General features: G+C 41.2%; 1 protein-coding gene across 1 annotated transcript in view; it reads right to left on the bottom strand.

Annotated features, from left to right (window-relative positions):
• Window positions 1-5,552: 5,552 nt before the first annotated feature.
• LOC137335415 (ankyrin repeat and SAM domain-containing protein 6-like) overlaps window positions 5,553-13,966 on the bottom strand; it is a 38,840-nt gene continuing 30,426 nt past the window's right edge. The window contains exons 13-15 of the mRNA XM_068000765.1: window positions 11,295-11,411; window positions 10,153-10,249; window positions 5,553-7,285 (exon numbers count right to left, since the gene is read on the bottom strand). Coding sequence (XP_067856866.1) covers window positions 7,236-7,285; window positions 10,153-10,249; window positions 11,295-11,411 — 264 coding nt within the window. The 3' untranslated portion in view covers window positions 5,553-7,235. The remainder of the gene's footprint in view (window positions 7,286-10,152; window positions 10,250-11,294; window positions 11,412-13,966) is intronic.

Below are 13,966 nucleotides of genomic sequence, written 5' to 3'. Positions count from 1 at the left end.
TCCAAGGGAAAGTGGCAAATTGGATCCAAAATTGGCTCAGTGGCAGGAAGCAAAGTGCAATGGTCGAGGGGTGTTTTTGCGACTGGAAGGCTGTTTCCAGTGGGGTGCTGCAGGGCTTGGTACTAGATCCTTTGCTTTTTGTGGTATACATTAACGATTTGGACTTAAACTTCAGAGGCATGATTAAGAAATTTGCGGATGACACAAAGATAGGCCGTGTGGTTGATAGTGAGGAGGAAAGCTGTAGAGTGCAGGAAGATATCAATGGACTGGTCAGATGGGCAGAAAAGTGGCAAATGGAGTTCAATCCAGAGAAGTATGAGGTAATGCATTCAGGGAGAACAAACAAGGCAAAGGAATACACAATGAATGGGAGGATACTGAAAGGTGCAGAGAAAGTGAGGGATCTTGGAGTCCATGTCCACAGATCCCTGAAGGTAGCAGGACAGGTAGATAAGGTAGTTAAGAAGGCATATGGGAATGCTTTCCTTTATTAGCCAAGGCATAGAACATAAAAGCAGGGATGTTATGCTGGAACTGTATAAAACACTAGTTAGGCCACAGCTTCAGTAGTGCACACAGTTCTGGTCACCACATACAGGAAGGATGTAATTGCACTAGATAGGGTGCAGAGGAGATTTACGAGGATGTTACCAGGGTTGGAGAATTTTAGCTATGATTACACTGGATAGGCTAGGGTTGTTTTCTTTGGAACAGAGGAGGCTGAGGGGTGATTTGATTGAGGTATACAAAATTATGAGGGGCCTAGATAGAGTGGATAGGAAGGGCCTATTTCTCTTAGCAGAGGGGTCAATAACCAGGGAGCATAGATTTTAAGTGATTGGTAGAAGGATTAGAGTGGAAATGAGGAAAATCTTTTTCACCCAGAGGGTGGTGGTGGTCTGGAACTCACTGCCTGAGAGGGTGGTAGAGGCAGAAACCCTCAACTCATTTAAAAAATAGCTGGTTATGCACCTGAAGAGCAGTGACCTGCAGGGCTATGGACCAAATGCGGGAAAGTGGGATTAAGCTAGGTGGCTCGTTTCTCAGCTGGCGCGGACACGATGGGCCGAATGGCCTCCTTCTGTGCCATAAATTTTTCTATGATTCTATAATGCCAGAAGTTTTTTGAGGGTGTAACTAGCAGGGTAGATAAAAGGGAACCAGTGGATGTCGTATAGGAACATGTGTAGGCCATTCAGCCCCTCGTGCCTGCTCCGCCATTTGATAAGATCATGGCTGATCTGTGATCTAACTCCATATACCTGCCTTTGGCCCATATCCCTTAATACCTTTGGTTGCCAAAAAGCTATCTATCTCACATTTAAATTTAGCAATTGAGCTAGTATCAATTGCCGTTTGCAGAAGAGAGTTCCAAACTTCTACCACCCTTTGTAGAAATGTTTTCTAATCTCGCTCCTGAAAGGTCTGGCTCTAATTTTTAGACTGTGCCCACTACTCCTAAAATCCCCAACCAGCGGAAATAGTTTCTCTCCATCCACCCTATCCGTTCCCCTTGATATCTTATAAACTTCGATCAGATCACCCCTTAACCTTCAAAACTCGAGAGAATACAACCCCAATTTGTGTAATCTCTCCTCGTAACTTAACCCTTGAAGTCCAGGTATCATTCTAGTAAACCTACGCTGCACTCCCTCCAAGGCCAATATGTCCTTCCAAAGGTGCGGTGCCCAGAACTGCTCACAGTAACTCCAGGTGCGGTCTAACCAGGGTTTTGTATAGCTGCAGCATAACTTCTGCCCCCTTGTACTCTAGTCCTCTAGATATAAAGGACAACATTCCAATTGCCTTCTTGATTATTTTCTGCACCTGTTCATGACACTTCAATGATCTATGTACCTGAACCCCTAAGTCCCTTTGGACATCCACTGTTTTTAACTTTTTTCCATTTAGAAAGTACCCTGTTCTATCCTTTTTTGATCCAAAGTGGATGACCTCACATTTGTCTACATTGAATTCCATTTGCCACAGTTTTGTCCATTCACCTAATCTATCAATATCGCTTTGTAATTTTATGTTTTCATCTACACTGCTTACAATGCCACCAATCTTTGTGTCATCGGCAAACTTAGATATGAGACTTTCTATGCCTTCATCTAAGTCGTTAATAAATATTGTGAATAATTGAGGCCCCAATACAGATCCCTGCGGGACTCCACTAGTCACATCCTGCCAATGTGAGTACCTTCCCATTATCCCTACTCTGTCGCCTTTCGCTCAGCCAACTTCCTAACCAAGTCCGTACTTTTCCCTCAATTCCATGGGCTTCTATCTTAGCCAACAGTCTCTTATGTGGGACCTTATCAAATGCCTTCTGGAAGTCCATATAAATAACATCCATTGACATTCCCGTCCACTACTTTAGTCACCTCTTCAAAAAACTCAATCAGGTTTGTCAGGCACAACCTACTTTTCACAAATCCATGCTGGCTCTTTCTGATCAACTGAAAATTCTCGAGGTGTTCAGTCACCCTATCCTTAATTATAGACTCCAGCATTTTCCCCACAACAGATGTTAGGCTAACTGGTCTATAATTCCCCGGTTTCCCTCTCTCTCATTTCTTAAAAAGCGGAGTGATATGTGCAATTTTCCAATCTAGAGGGACAGTTCCTGAATCTAGAGAACTTTGAAAGATTATAGTTAGGGCACCCGCAATGTGCTCACCTACTTTAAAACCCTGGGATGGAAACCATCTGGTCCTGGGGATTTGTCACTCTTTAGTGCTATTATTTTCTTCATTACTGTTGCTGTACTTATGTTAATTTTATCGAGTCTCTGTCCTCGATTCAATATTAGTTTTCTTGGGATTTCCGGCATGCTATCCTCATGGGTGTCCTTGTACATAAATCACAAAAAGTTAACATGTAGGTACAGCAAGCAATTAGGAAGGCTTTAGGTAGGTAGGTTAGCCTTTATTGCAAGAGGGTTGGAATACAAGAGTAAGGAGGTATTGCTGCACTTACATAGGGCTCTGGTGAGACCACACCTGGAGTACTGTGCGCAGTTTTGATCTCCTTATCTAAGGAAGGATATACTTGCCTTAGAGGGGGTGCAACAAAGGTTCACTAGATTGATTCATGGGATGAGAGGGTTGTCCTATGAGGAGAGATTGAGTAGAATGGGCCTATATTCTCTGGGGTTTAGAAGAGTGAGAAGTGATCTCATTGGAACATATAAAATTCTTAGAGGGCTTGACAGGGTAGATGCTGAGAGGCTGTTTCCCCTGACTGGGGAGTCTAGAACTAGGGGTCTGAATCTCAAAATAAGGGATTGGCCATTTAGGACCAAGATGAGGAAAAATTTCTTCACTCAGAGGGTTGTGAATCTTTGGAATTCTCTACCCCAGAGAGATGTGGATGCCGAGTCATTAAATATATTCAAGACTAAGATCAATGGATATTTGGACACAATGAATCGGGGATAGGGCGGGAAAGTGGAGTTGAGGTGCATCAGTCTATTGAATGGCGGAGCAGGCTCGAGGCCGTTTGGCCTACTCCTGCTCCTATTTCTTACATTCTTATGAAAGGGCTCTTATCAAAGTCACAAATTACATCCTTTGTGACTGTGACAATAATAAACTATCCTTCATCCTTCTCGACTTGTCTGCAGCCTTTGACACCTTCCTCCTCCAACGCCTCTCTTCCATCGTCCAGCTGGGTGGGACTGCGCTCGCCTGGTTCTATTCTTATCTATCCAGTCGTAGCCAGAGAATCACCTGCAATGGCTTCTCTTCCCTCACCGTTACTTCTAGAGTCCCCCAAGGATCTATCCTTGGTCCCCTCTCATTTCTCATCTACATGCTGCCCCTCGGCGACATCATCCCAAAACACATCAGGTTCCACATGTACGCTGACAACACCCAGCTCTATCTCACAACCATGTCCCTCGCCCCCTCCACAGTCTCTGATTTTTCACACTGCTTTTCTGACATAGCAAAAATTTCCTCCAACTAAATATTGGGAAGACCGAAGCCATTGTCTTCGGTCTCAGCCACAAACTCTGTTCCTTAACCACCGACTCCATCCCTCTCCCTAGCCACTGTGAGGCTGAACCAGACTGTTCATAACCTTGGAAATCCCAGAACTCCCTAACAGCACTGTAGGAGAACCTTCACCATACGGACTGCAGCGGTTCAAGAAGGCGGCTCACCAACACCTTCTCAAGGGCAATTAGGGATGGGCAATAAATGCTGGCCTCACCCGCGACGCCCACATCCCATGAACGAATAAAAAAAACCTTGGCAACCTATTTGAACTTGAAATGAGCTACCGACCACACATCCATCTGCTCCACCACCAAGACCGCCTACTTCCATCTCCGTAACATCGCCCGTCTCCGCCCCTGCCTCAGCTCATCTGCTGAAACCCTCATCCATGCCTTTGTTACCTCTAGACTTGACTATTGCGGTGCTCTCCTGGCCGGCCTCCTATCTTCCACCCTCCATAAACTTAAGCTTATCCAAAACTCTGTTGCCCGTATCCTAACTTGCACCAAGTCCCGTTCACCCATCAGCCCTGTGCTCGCTGACCTACATTAGCTCTCTGACTGGGAATGCCTCAATTTTAAAATTTTCATCCTGAACCAAACTGTTCACAACCTTGGCGTCCTATATGAACTTGAGATGAGCTACCAACCACATCCGCTCCATCACCAAGACCCCCTACTTCCACCTCTAACATCGTCCTTCTCCGCCCCTGCCTCTTATTTTGAGATTATAACCCCAGTTCTAGACTCTCTAGCCAGAGGATACAGCCCCTCAGCATCTACCCTGTCGAGCCCTCTAGAATTTTATGTTTCAAGGAGATCACCTCTCATTCTTCAAAACCCCAGAGAATATAGGCCAATTCTACTCAATCTCTCCTGATAGGACAACTTTCATCCCAGGAATCAAAATAGTCAACCTTTGTTTTCAAATCCCTACATGGCCTTGCCTCTCCCTATCTCTGTAACCTCATCCAGCCCTACAACCCTCCAAGATCTGTACACTCCTCCAAAACTTGCCTCTTGTGCATCCCCAATTTTAATCGCTCCACCATTGGTGGCTATGCCTTCAGCTGCCTAGGCCCTAAGCTCTGGAATTCCCTCCCTATCTCTCTCTCCTCCTTTAAAATGCTCCTTAAAACCTGCCTCTTTGACCCTGTCCCAATATCTCCTTATGTGGCTTGGTGTCAAATTTTGTTTGATAATGCTACTGTGAAGCACCTTGGGACGTTTTACTACATTAAGGGTAATGCAAGTTGTTGTTTTCTCTGGGAATGGGCTTTTAACATCTATTATAAACCCACCAACTCCCACAACGACCTGGATTATACTTCTTCCCAATCCACTTCCTGTAAGGTCTCCATTTCCTTTCCCCAATTTCTCCATCACATCTGCTCTGACGATGCCACCTTCCACATCAGAGCCTCCAAAATGTCCTGAGCTATGGTTTGTTGGGACATAGGCTACTGGTGGAAATATCAGAAAGTTGCTAAGGACATCTCTATGATCCATTTGATTATACAGCACACAAGACTTGAAAGCCATTAAATAGAATTTCAGGTACATTTATTCTTTTAATACAGCTCAGAATATTAGATTTACACAAAGCAAAAGTAATTACAATAGTGGAAACCATTTATGGCACTTTACACTTTCTCCCTACATTACCCTCAATTTCTTTGAGCTTTATTTGTGCAGTTGGTTGCTGTGTAGCCATGGATGAGCTTATGTAATCAAACTCTAATTTAACAAATTAGAGAATTTCATTAGTATGGGGTTGTACAAACCACAGCTATCATCTATTACTTTTGCTTCCCTGTTTGTTTCAGGCAGTTTCTGGCATATGATTCTACGGGGGTTGGGCACCTTCCACAATCTTACCCAAATTGCCAATCTTCGTCTATGAGACTAGACAGTGAGTTTTGGTTGGTAATATCCGCAGGGGTCAATGGATAGATACAACCATCAGCTCTAGGAACATTGGCTGATTTTCCCTCCCAAGCCCAACTGTACTGTCCCTACTACTACCCCTGATGATATCAGTTAATTTAACACAGGTTGGGAATTGAACCTGGGACTTCATGGTCTGTGCAACTGTTAAATGTTGTCTTTAGCAACAGTTTCTACCAGCTGATATTCTATTCCTATACTTCCCAGTAGTGTAGTCCCTTTAGTGAAATGCAGCAAACTCATGGTTAAATCAAAAAACCTCAGTCTAGATTAATAATCATAAATAGTGCAACCATAATTAAAAATTGATTTTCCCCATCTTGTCTGTGATTTTGAATACTAATTAGTTCCAAGATATGGTAATGCCATAACTGTAACTCACCCTGGCTAAATAGTGGAAAACATTTTTAGCAATTACCGTTCCTCAAATTAATCTTAATACAATACTGCTACTGGCTGAAGCTAAAAAATAATTAGCCTCTGCAGTATCCCTGGTCTCCAACCAGGAGCTTAAATTTTCTTTAGCAGCTGAGCTGAATGCTAAAGAAAATGAGTTAACACAGGCTTTGATATACTGCATTTACTTACTGTTCTGGTAATCACACTTAATATATACCTTGGAATAAAGATGCAGTTAAATCTAAAGTCATGGGTATAAGTGAAACTGACCGAAAAGCAGCTTGCTACAAGATATGATTTCTCATCACAAAGCCATACTTTGTCATGGCACAGTTTATACTTATCTAAAAATGGCAGGTTTGCAATAATACAAGAAAAATAAGTGTTGTACATCGTGTTACGCAACTTGTTGCCATTTGTACTTAAATCGCTTCAGTATTTGGCAACTTTATTTTTAATGCTCTGCATTTATGTAAACTGTCTTGGATGCCAATCTGAAAGATATCTTGCATACTTGTTCAATTTGACAACAGCCAGCACAAATATTATGCATTTTACATCTTAAAATTAAATATAAACCAAACATGCAAATAAGGCAGAACTTCATTAATTGTGCTATTGGTGACCAACTTGTTCTGTAGGACCAGAATTTGATCTCCAACCTCCCATCCAGTTTGGCGTGGTTGTCAGATGGCTCCTCTTCTGGGATATGTTTTCACAACTCCTTTCTATAGGTGAACAAGTGGCCATTTAAGGCCCAAAGATCATCTGCAACCTTAGTCACTACTGTAGTGAATGTGCACTGAAACACTGGGATTCAGATCAGCTTTTGCATGCTTACGTTAAAAATCATCCTTCTCTCAACCATCCAGCCAATTCAAGATTATCTCTTGTCTGATGTTGCAACTGGTCTATTGACCCAGGCAGTAGGAGCTGTGGGAATTAAATAGTTAAATTAAGTTTCATGCCCCTGTTACCAGTAATAAGACAACATCTCAAAATGAAACAATACCCACAATAGATATTACAGGAAAACTTTTTTTTTGGACTAGACTATTAAAAAGCAATATCCACCATTTTACATTAGAAGTTGTCTATTGACATCCCACAAGCAGAGATTCAGATAGTATTCTCATCCAACAATCAAAAAAAATGTATGGAAGTTAAGTGATGCCAACGGTGCAGCTCTAGTACGATGTCCGTGCGCTAGGATTCATGCAGTGCCATTGATTCTTCATATGGTAAGTTCCTGATTTCAATTTTTTGGGAGGTGGGGAGGGAGGAGGTGTTACAGAAACAAGTGTGGTGTATGCACAGCGAGCACTTGAGGTAGAGAGTGAAAGTGGAAAAAAAGGCCCAGAATCATGTCCCCTTCTCAACAAGTGAAAAGTCCAGTCTTCACAATTAAATTCGTAAACATTTTTTTAAAATTAAGTCTATGTTGCTAAATGTTTGGATTACACTGAAGTATTTTGGGATGTTTTTCTACATTAAAGACATTATGTAAATACAGGTTGTTGTATTAAATGAAAGTCACAATGAAGGTATTTTCATGCAGGTGTCTGAATGCTCTATTACAAGCATATTCTGCAACATAATCCACAATATCAGTGTATTGGTTTATAATTAGGGTGGGTACCCGTCTGGTTTTGAAGGTGGCGGCCTAATCATTCAGCCAATTCAAGACTGCACAGTAAAATTCTGTTTTTGCAGCGTTTAAAACAAAATGCTCTGCATGCATCAATGCTTCCTTACATGTACATACTGATCAGAAAAATTGAAGTCCACTGATTTGCCATACTTTTAACTGAATTGTTTTGAGCCTTCCCAGCTTCAGTTCTTTAGAAAAATATGGTGAGAGAATAGGACAAAGATCACAAAAATAATATACTGACCTACAAAAGACCAGGAAAAGACCTGATCTGTTTAACTACACCATTTATTCAATCTCTATCTCGTTGCTTAGGCTTTTAACATTTGTTCATCAGAAATACACTCTCTTACACAAACTAAATTATTAAATCTTCTTTTAAAACACTAATTTCCAACCAAAAATCTTAATAGTGTGCCTCCCTACACATGCAATAGAACATTGTTAGATTGCACAGATCAGTAATCCAAACATAGGCACTTCTTATTAACAGTCTTTTGCCATCTTGAGTAGTTTATTTTGTAGATGGACTATCTAAAATGCATATCATCAATGAATATTAAAATGCATTTAGAACTCAAACTAACATTAGTTCATAGGGACAAAGGTTTAGTCACAGACAGGCAACATTGGACGTTGACTGGCAGGAATGCAAGAAATCTCTAAGTTTAAAACTCAATCGGCAGCAGAAGCCTAGCCTGAAGCTGGGCGACAAGAGCAAGAGCTGCATTGAAATATCACAGCACTGGAGGAGCAGGGCACATTCCTGAACCAACTATTGCACCACTCCACTGCTCTCCTCTAGTGCCCTGATATTCAAATGGTTCCCCTCCCTCCCGAATGCTGAATTCAGTCCTGGCTCCCGCTGCTGATTTTAATGTGTGATTGATTGTATGTTTAAATGGCAATTCTTTCTACTTACTTAAAACAGCTGCTCAACTATTCAGTTTTCTTTACAGCCTGAATCCGTATCCCTATACGTCACATTCTGAGCAATGGATTGCTGTTTTGCTATCATTTAATCTGTATCGTAGAGAAGGTGGGTTGAGTACCCCTATCGCGACAGCGTACCAGATAAATGATAACAAAAAAACCATATAAAAAGTGGAGGAAAAGACATTCCACAACCTGTCCTAAGATCGCAGTAAAATGTGCTTGAACCAGTTTTAAAACCTTTAGTGCTAAGATGGCACCATTTTAAAAAAATGAACTCAGATTTAGTTAATTGTTATGAATCTGTAATATTGCAGCTGCCTTGAGATCCAATGCCAAGAGTCTACAATAACCCAAAAGAAACATGTGCCCTGTGGCATTTCAAAGTCAAGAGAGTCTTTGATATGAGTTTGGGAATGTGTGTTTTTTTTTTAAATTATGATTTGCTTTGAATTAAATGTAAGACTAAGTATTTTTGTTCTTTTCCTTGGTGTGTTCCTGTATCTTGTGGACTTGATTTGGAAGGGACGAGATGGGGAACAATTTTCTTGTTCATATATTTTATGGAGAATACCACCATCCCTGAGCCCTGCCCTTTCCACAGCTACACCCCTGTCTAGTCTTGGACTTGGCAAAAGGTGCTACTCTACTAAACACACACAAGGAAATGTCCCAGTTCAGTTTCATGCCACTAAATGAAATAAATCAGTTAAATTATTGATAACATTTAATTTTTACTTTTAAATTTGAAAGCTAACCTTCCATTGTTAAATCTATTATATTTTTAAATTGCGTTTTGAGCGCAGTAACAGAATGCAATGTTTCTGGAACTAGTCAGGCTCACAACCTGAAGAACAATACCTTCACTTAATGTTACAAGTACTGCAGTTTCAAATTAGGACTAGAATATTCAAACTCATGGAAGGAAGGCCTATATAAAACTTGGTCCTTCCACAAACCATATACAACATAGCCTACATCTCTGTCTTTCTTCCTAGATGAGTAAAAGTTCAATTAAAGCAGCAGGAAGTAGAATTCACCTCTTCCCCTTTCCCCTCCCCCCCCCACTTCTTGTATCTCTGTGAATCGACCAGTGTACACAAATCTAACTCTTTCCTGCTAGAAAGAGAGAAGACTTTCAGGTTAATCGGAGTGAGGCAGCCATCAGGACCACATATAATTCGATCAATTTCTCTTTTTTCAGAAAAAAACTTACATTGCAGATAATTCCGTTGACGAGAATTGCTTGCACTGCTCCCAAAAGATGAATGAAAGTTGTGAATAGTTTCCTGTAGAATCTGCCTCTCACGTCCCTGTATTTAAAAGAAAACTCACTATTTTTATTAGCACTATAGTAGTACATTCTTTACAGCACTGATCACAGGCCAAGGTATGGAGGCCTTGAGAAGCAGGAGGTTTGGGGAACAAGCTGTACAATGGTGCTGCTGGCGACGCTACCAGAAGGCCACTGCATTATGGATGCAAGTTACTTCTGGTCTCTTTTTGTATATTCGGTGGGCTGCCTGGAGTAGGTCAAAGGGAGGAAATCCCATGAAGCTGAACTTTTTCCCCCTCTACCATCTAGCTGGTCAATTTTCACCATGGAAGCACTGATCCAATCAGAAAGCTCCATTATGAGCCTACAAACGCATTGACTGCAGAGAGCTCGAACATGACCCTACAGTTACTACAAACACAAGATACACAGATTCAATCAAATTAAAGTTCACATTCAAATTCAGAATATTTTAAATAGAAATAAATTAAACAATTATATTCACGTGGCACAGTTCCAGCCAGATTAGCATCAGCAATTAATAATTTAAATGTTGCATCCATTCCTTCATTGGGTGAACTCTCGTCAATTCTCAACTTGGCTGCTAGATGCACTGCACCTCGGGAGGTGCGGGAAGTAAAGAGGGCTGGAACCCAGGGGCAAATTCGTCCAAGGATGTTCGGATACAAGTCCTGGAGGCCAGTTTAAAGAAGCACTGGTAAGGCTTGTGAAAAGGGTGTCCACCCTTCTTGGCCAGACAGCACACAGTGGAGAGCCGAAGGAAAATAGTTACCTCATTTAAATTAAAAAAAAATATATTTAACTGTGAAAATGCCACTAATGGTTATAATAAATAAACTCTCACTTCTGGAATTATTAGAACGTGGTTATTGTGGCATCAATAAAAAAACAATTCCAATTATCTTTCTCTGACTGAACGTCTATGTAGGCAAACAGCTCCAATATGCAACCATGCTCATAAAACGACTTTATGCCTTTGGGTGAATATTCAAGAAACAAATTAAAATTTTAGCCACCAGAATTTTTTTCCATTGGTGTACTGAAGTTACTTCTATTCATACCTTTCCAGCATTTAACTCGGAGATTGCAGCCAAGATCTGTTGCCTTGAGCCATCTGTCTTTATTCCCAATTCTTTCAAATCACCATCAGTTAGTGTAAGGAATGCTTCCATATCCACCTGCAGGGACAAGAAAGAGTTCAAACTTTTGGGTACTTGAGCAACAGAGAAATATATTCAAAGATAATCTTCATTTTTTCCAATTTTCCCCCACACACCAGGTTCTATTGGGAAATGGACACAATCTTCCTTTAAGAGGTCATCGCTTGAGGAGCCCTGCTATTAAGCAGCATTAAAAAGGCATGCTATGCCTTGGAAAGTTGTTCCATTTTTGGAACAAGGCATCTATGGAAAGTATATCATTTGCATTCCACCTCAAGATTTCAGGGAAAGGCAGGGGGAGGGGGGAATCATGATGTTGAAGGACGCTCATTGGAAGAATGAAGACAAGGTTTCTTTCTTTTGCACACTTGGAAGCGATATGCAGTCGAGTAGACCCTCAGGCCACAGAGGAGGGAGAGGGAGTCTTGGCAGGGAAGTAAAAACTAGCTCCCAGAGCAGACCTGCCAGGCTGCAGATCCAAACAATAACATTTGGCAAAAATATGTGGAACATTTTTGGTACCTGGTTTTACGTAAAAAGGAGAAAGAACTCCCATTTATATAGTGCCTTTAATCTCCTCAGGACATCCCAAAGCACTTCACAGCCAAATAATTACTTTTGAAGTACTGTTACGTAGTCAAATACAGCATGCCACATCTGAACACAGTGAAGTCCCACAAACAGCAATGAGATAAGTGACCAGATAACCTGTTTTGGAGGTGTTAGTTGAGGGATAAATGTTGGCCAGGGCAACAGGAGAACTCCCTGCTCTTCTTTGAGAAGTGTCATGGGATTACTTACATCCACCTGAGCAGGAAAATGGGGCCTCAATTTAATCTCATCCAAAAGACAGCACCCCTAACAGTGCAGCACTCCCTCAATACTGCACAGAAGTGTCAGTCTAGATTTATGTGCTCAGTTATCGGAATGGGGACGTTGTCAATGGACTTCTATTTTAGGGACGTACAGGAAACCATGGTATAGCCTTTCACAGGTTTCCTGCCAGAGATAGCAGCAATGAAAACTACACGCTACAAGCTACTTGCTGTTGCTTAGAAACATACCATAGGACCACACAAAACAAATAGATTATTGATGTAGGGATTTGGTACCACCCACATAATATGCCAGAGCCCTACAGGCATCCATATAATTAAACTTTATTTCTAACTCAGATCTTTGGGATCCATCTCTGGTACTAGGGTGGGATGGTGGAGAGAAAAGGAAAGAATCACAACTGCTTGGCTCAAAATGGGTTATAATCTTTGGCAGGAAACTCCAATGTGCTCTAAGTACATGATCAGTATATCATATTGACAACCAGTGGCTGTACCTTACTAAACCTATATGCTGAAACTAGAGCCACCAACAGTGCAGATGGCAGTACTACAAGGTTCAAAAAGCTCATTTGTGCAAGACAAAACTAAGGACCCAGTTTGGTACCAGAGATGGACTGCCCTCAAACTGGGAACCCAGACTGTGTTCTAACAATCCCCAAAGAAGAGGATTATGAAAGACTGAAACGGCAATCACATGAACATGGATGAAGCTGGGTTTCCGTCTTAGGTCAGGTGTTGCATATATTCAAGAATAAGATTTACACCACCAGAGACTGGATGAATACTACTATACAAATTTCTTCCATATTAGTTTGAGCACCCTACTATTGTTGACTTTGGTAAAGCTAATATTGTGTGTACTACACATGGTGTAGGTGCTGATCCTATTAACGACCCAGGGTTGTGCTGGGGGAGTTTGGAGTTGGCACGGCAGAATGACAACATTCCAGCACTTGTCTGCCAAAAAGCCCAAAGAACACGACAAACCAATATTACAGGAGCCAGGGCCATACTTTAGCAGCCATGCCACGGAGGCACTGATCATAGTTATCTACTACAGTTAAGTGCCTGCAAACTCTTTACATGGTGTTTAAAACTGATGCAAGTGATGGAATTTAATAATTCAAGGATTAGAAAAACAGTCATTGAAGAAAACTTAAACAAATACAGTAAAGTACTAAAAGATTTGAAGAAAAATCTCAGTCACAGCAGATACAGCAAGGCTTATTTTTTTTTGAAGGTGCAACTTGGACACAAGCAACAAATATTTATCCACTGTTGGGAACAATGAACTAGTGGTCCAGGTGGGACAGGCTCTCTTATACAGTGTATGATTGGGATGGTTACATGATAACATCTAAGAATTCACACAACTGTTGTAAAGAGAGTTCACCCTTCGGTGATGTTTCCCAGTAGAACATGGCCACTGTTAGTCCACTTCAGATGTGTGTGATGGATGTAATATGCAGAATAAAGCTGTTTTGAAATAGGTTATATTTATTGCAAAATACAGGAAGTAATTCCACAAGAATTGCACTGTAAGACTATTCACCATAAAAACACTTACCCCACTGTGGAAGTCCCTCCCTGTTTAACCAACAGCATATTTATAAAAAAAGACAACAACGCCTTTAAATATAATCACATGGCAACAATAGCTGACCTTATAACTAGACTGCAAATTAGTTTTTTTTTACACTGATCATTGAAACAACAATCAGGGACATTGTAGAG

This window comes from Heptranchias perlo, chromosome 2 (assembly GCF_035084215.1).
Source record: "Heptranchias perlo isolate sHepPer1 chromosome 2, sHepPer1.hap1, whole genome shotgun sequence".
Taxonomy (NCBI): Eukaryota; Metazoa; Chordata; class Chondrichthyes; order Hexanchiformes; family Hexanchidae; genus Heptranchias; species Heptranchias perlo.
This window is presented reverse-complemented; position numbering and strand designations above follow the sequence as displayed.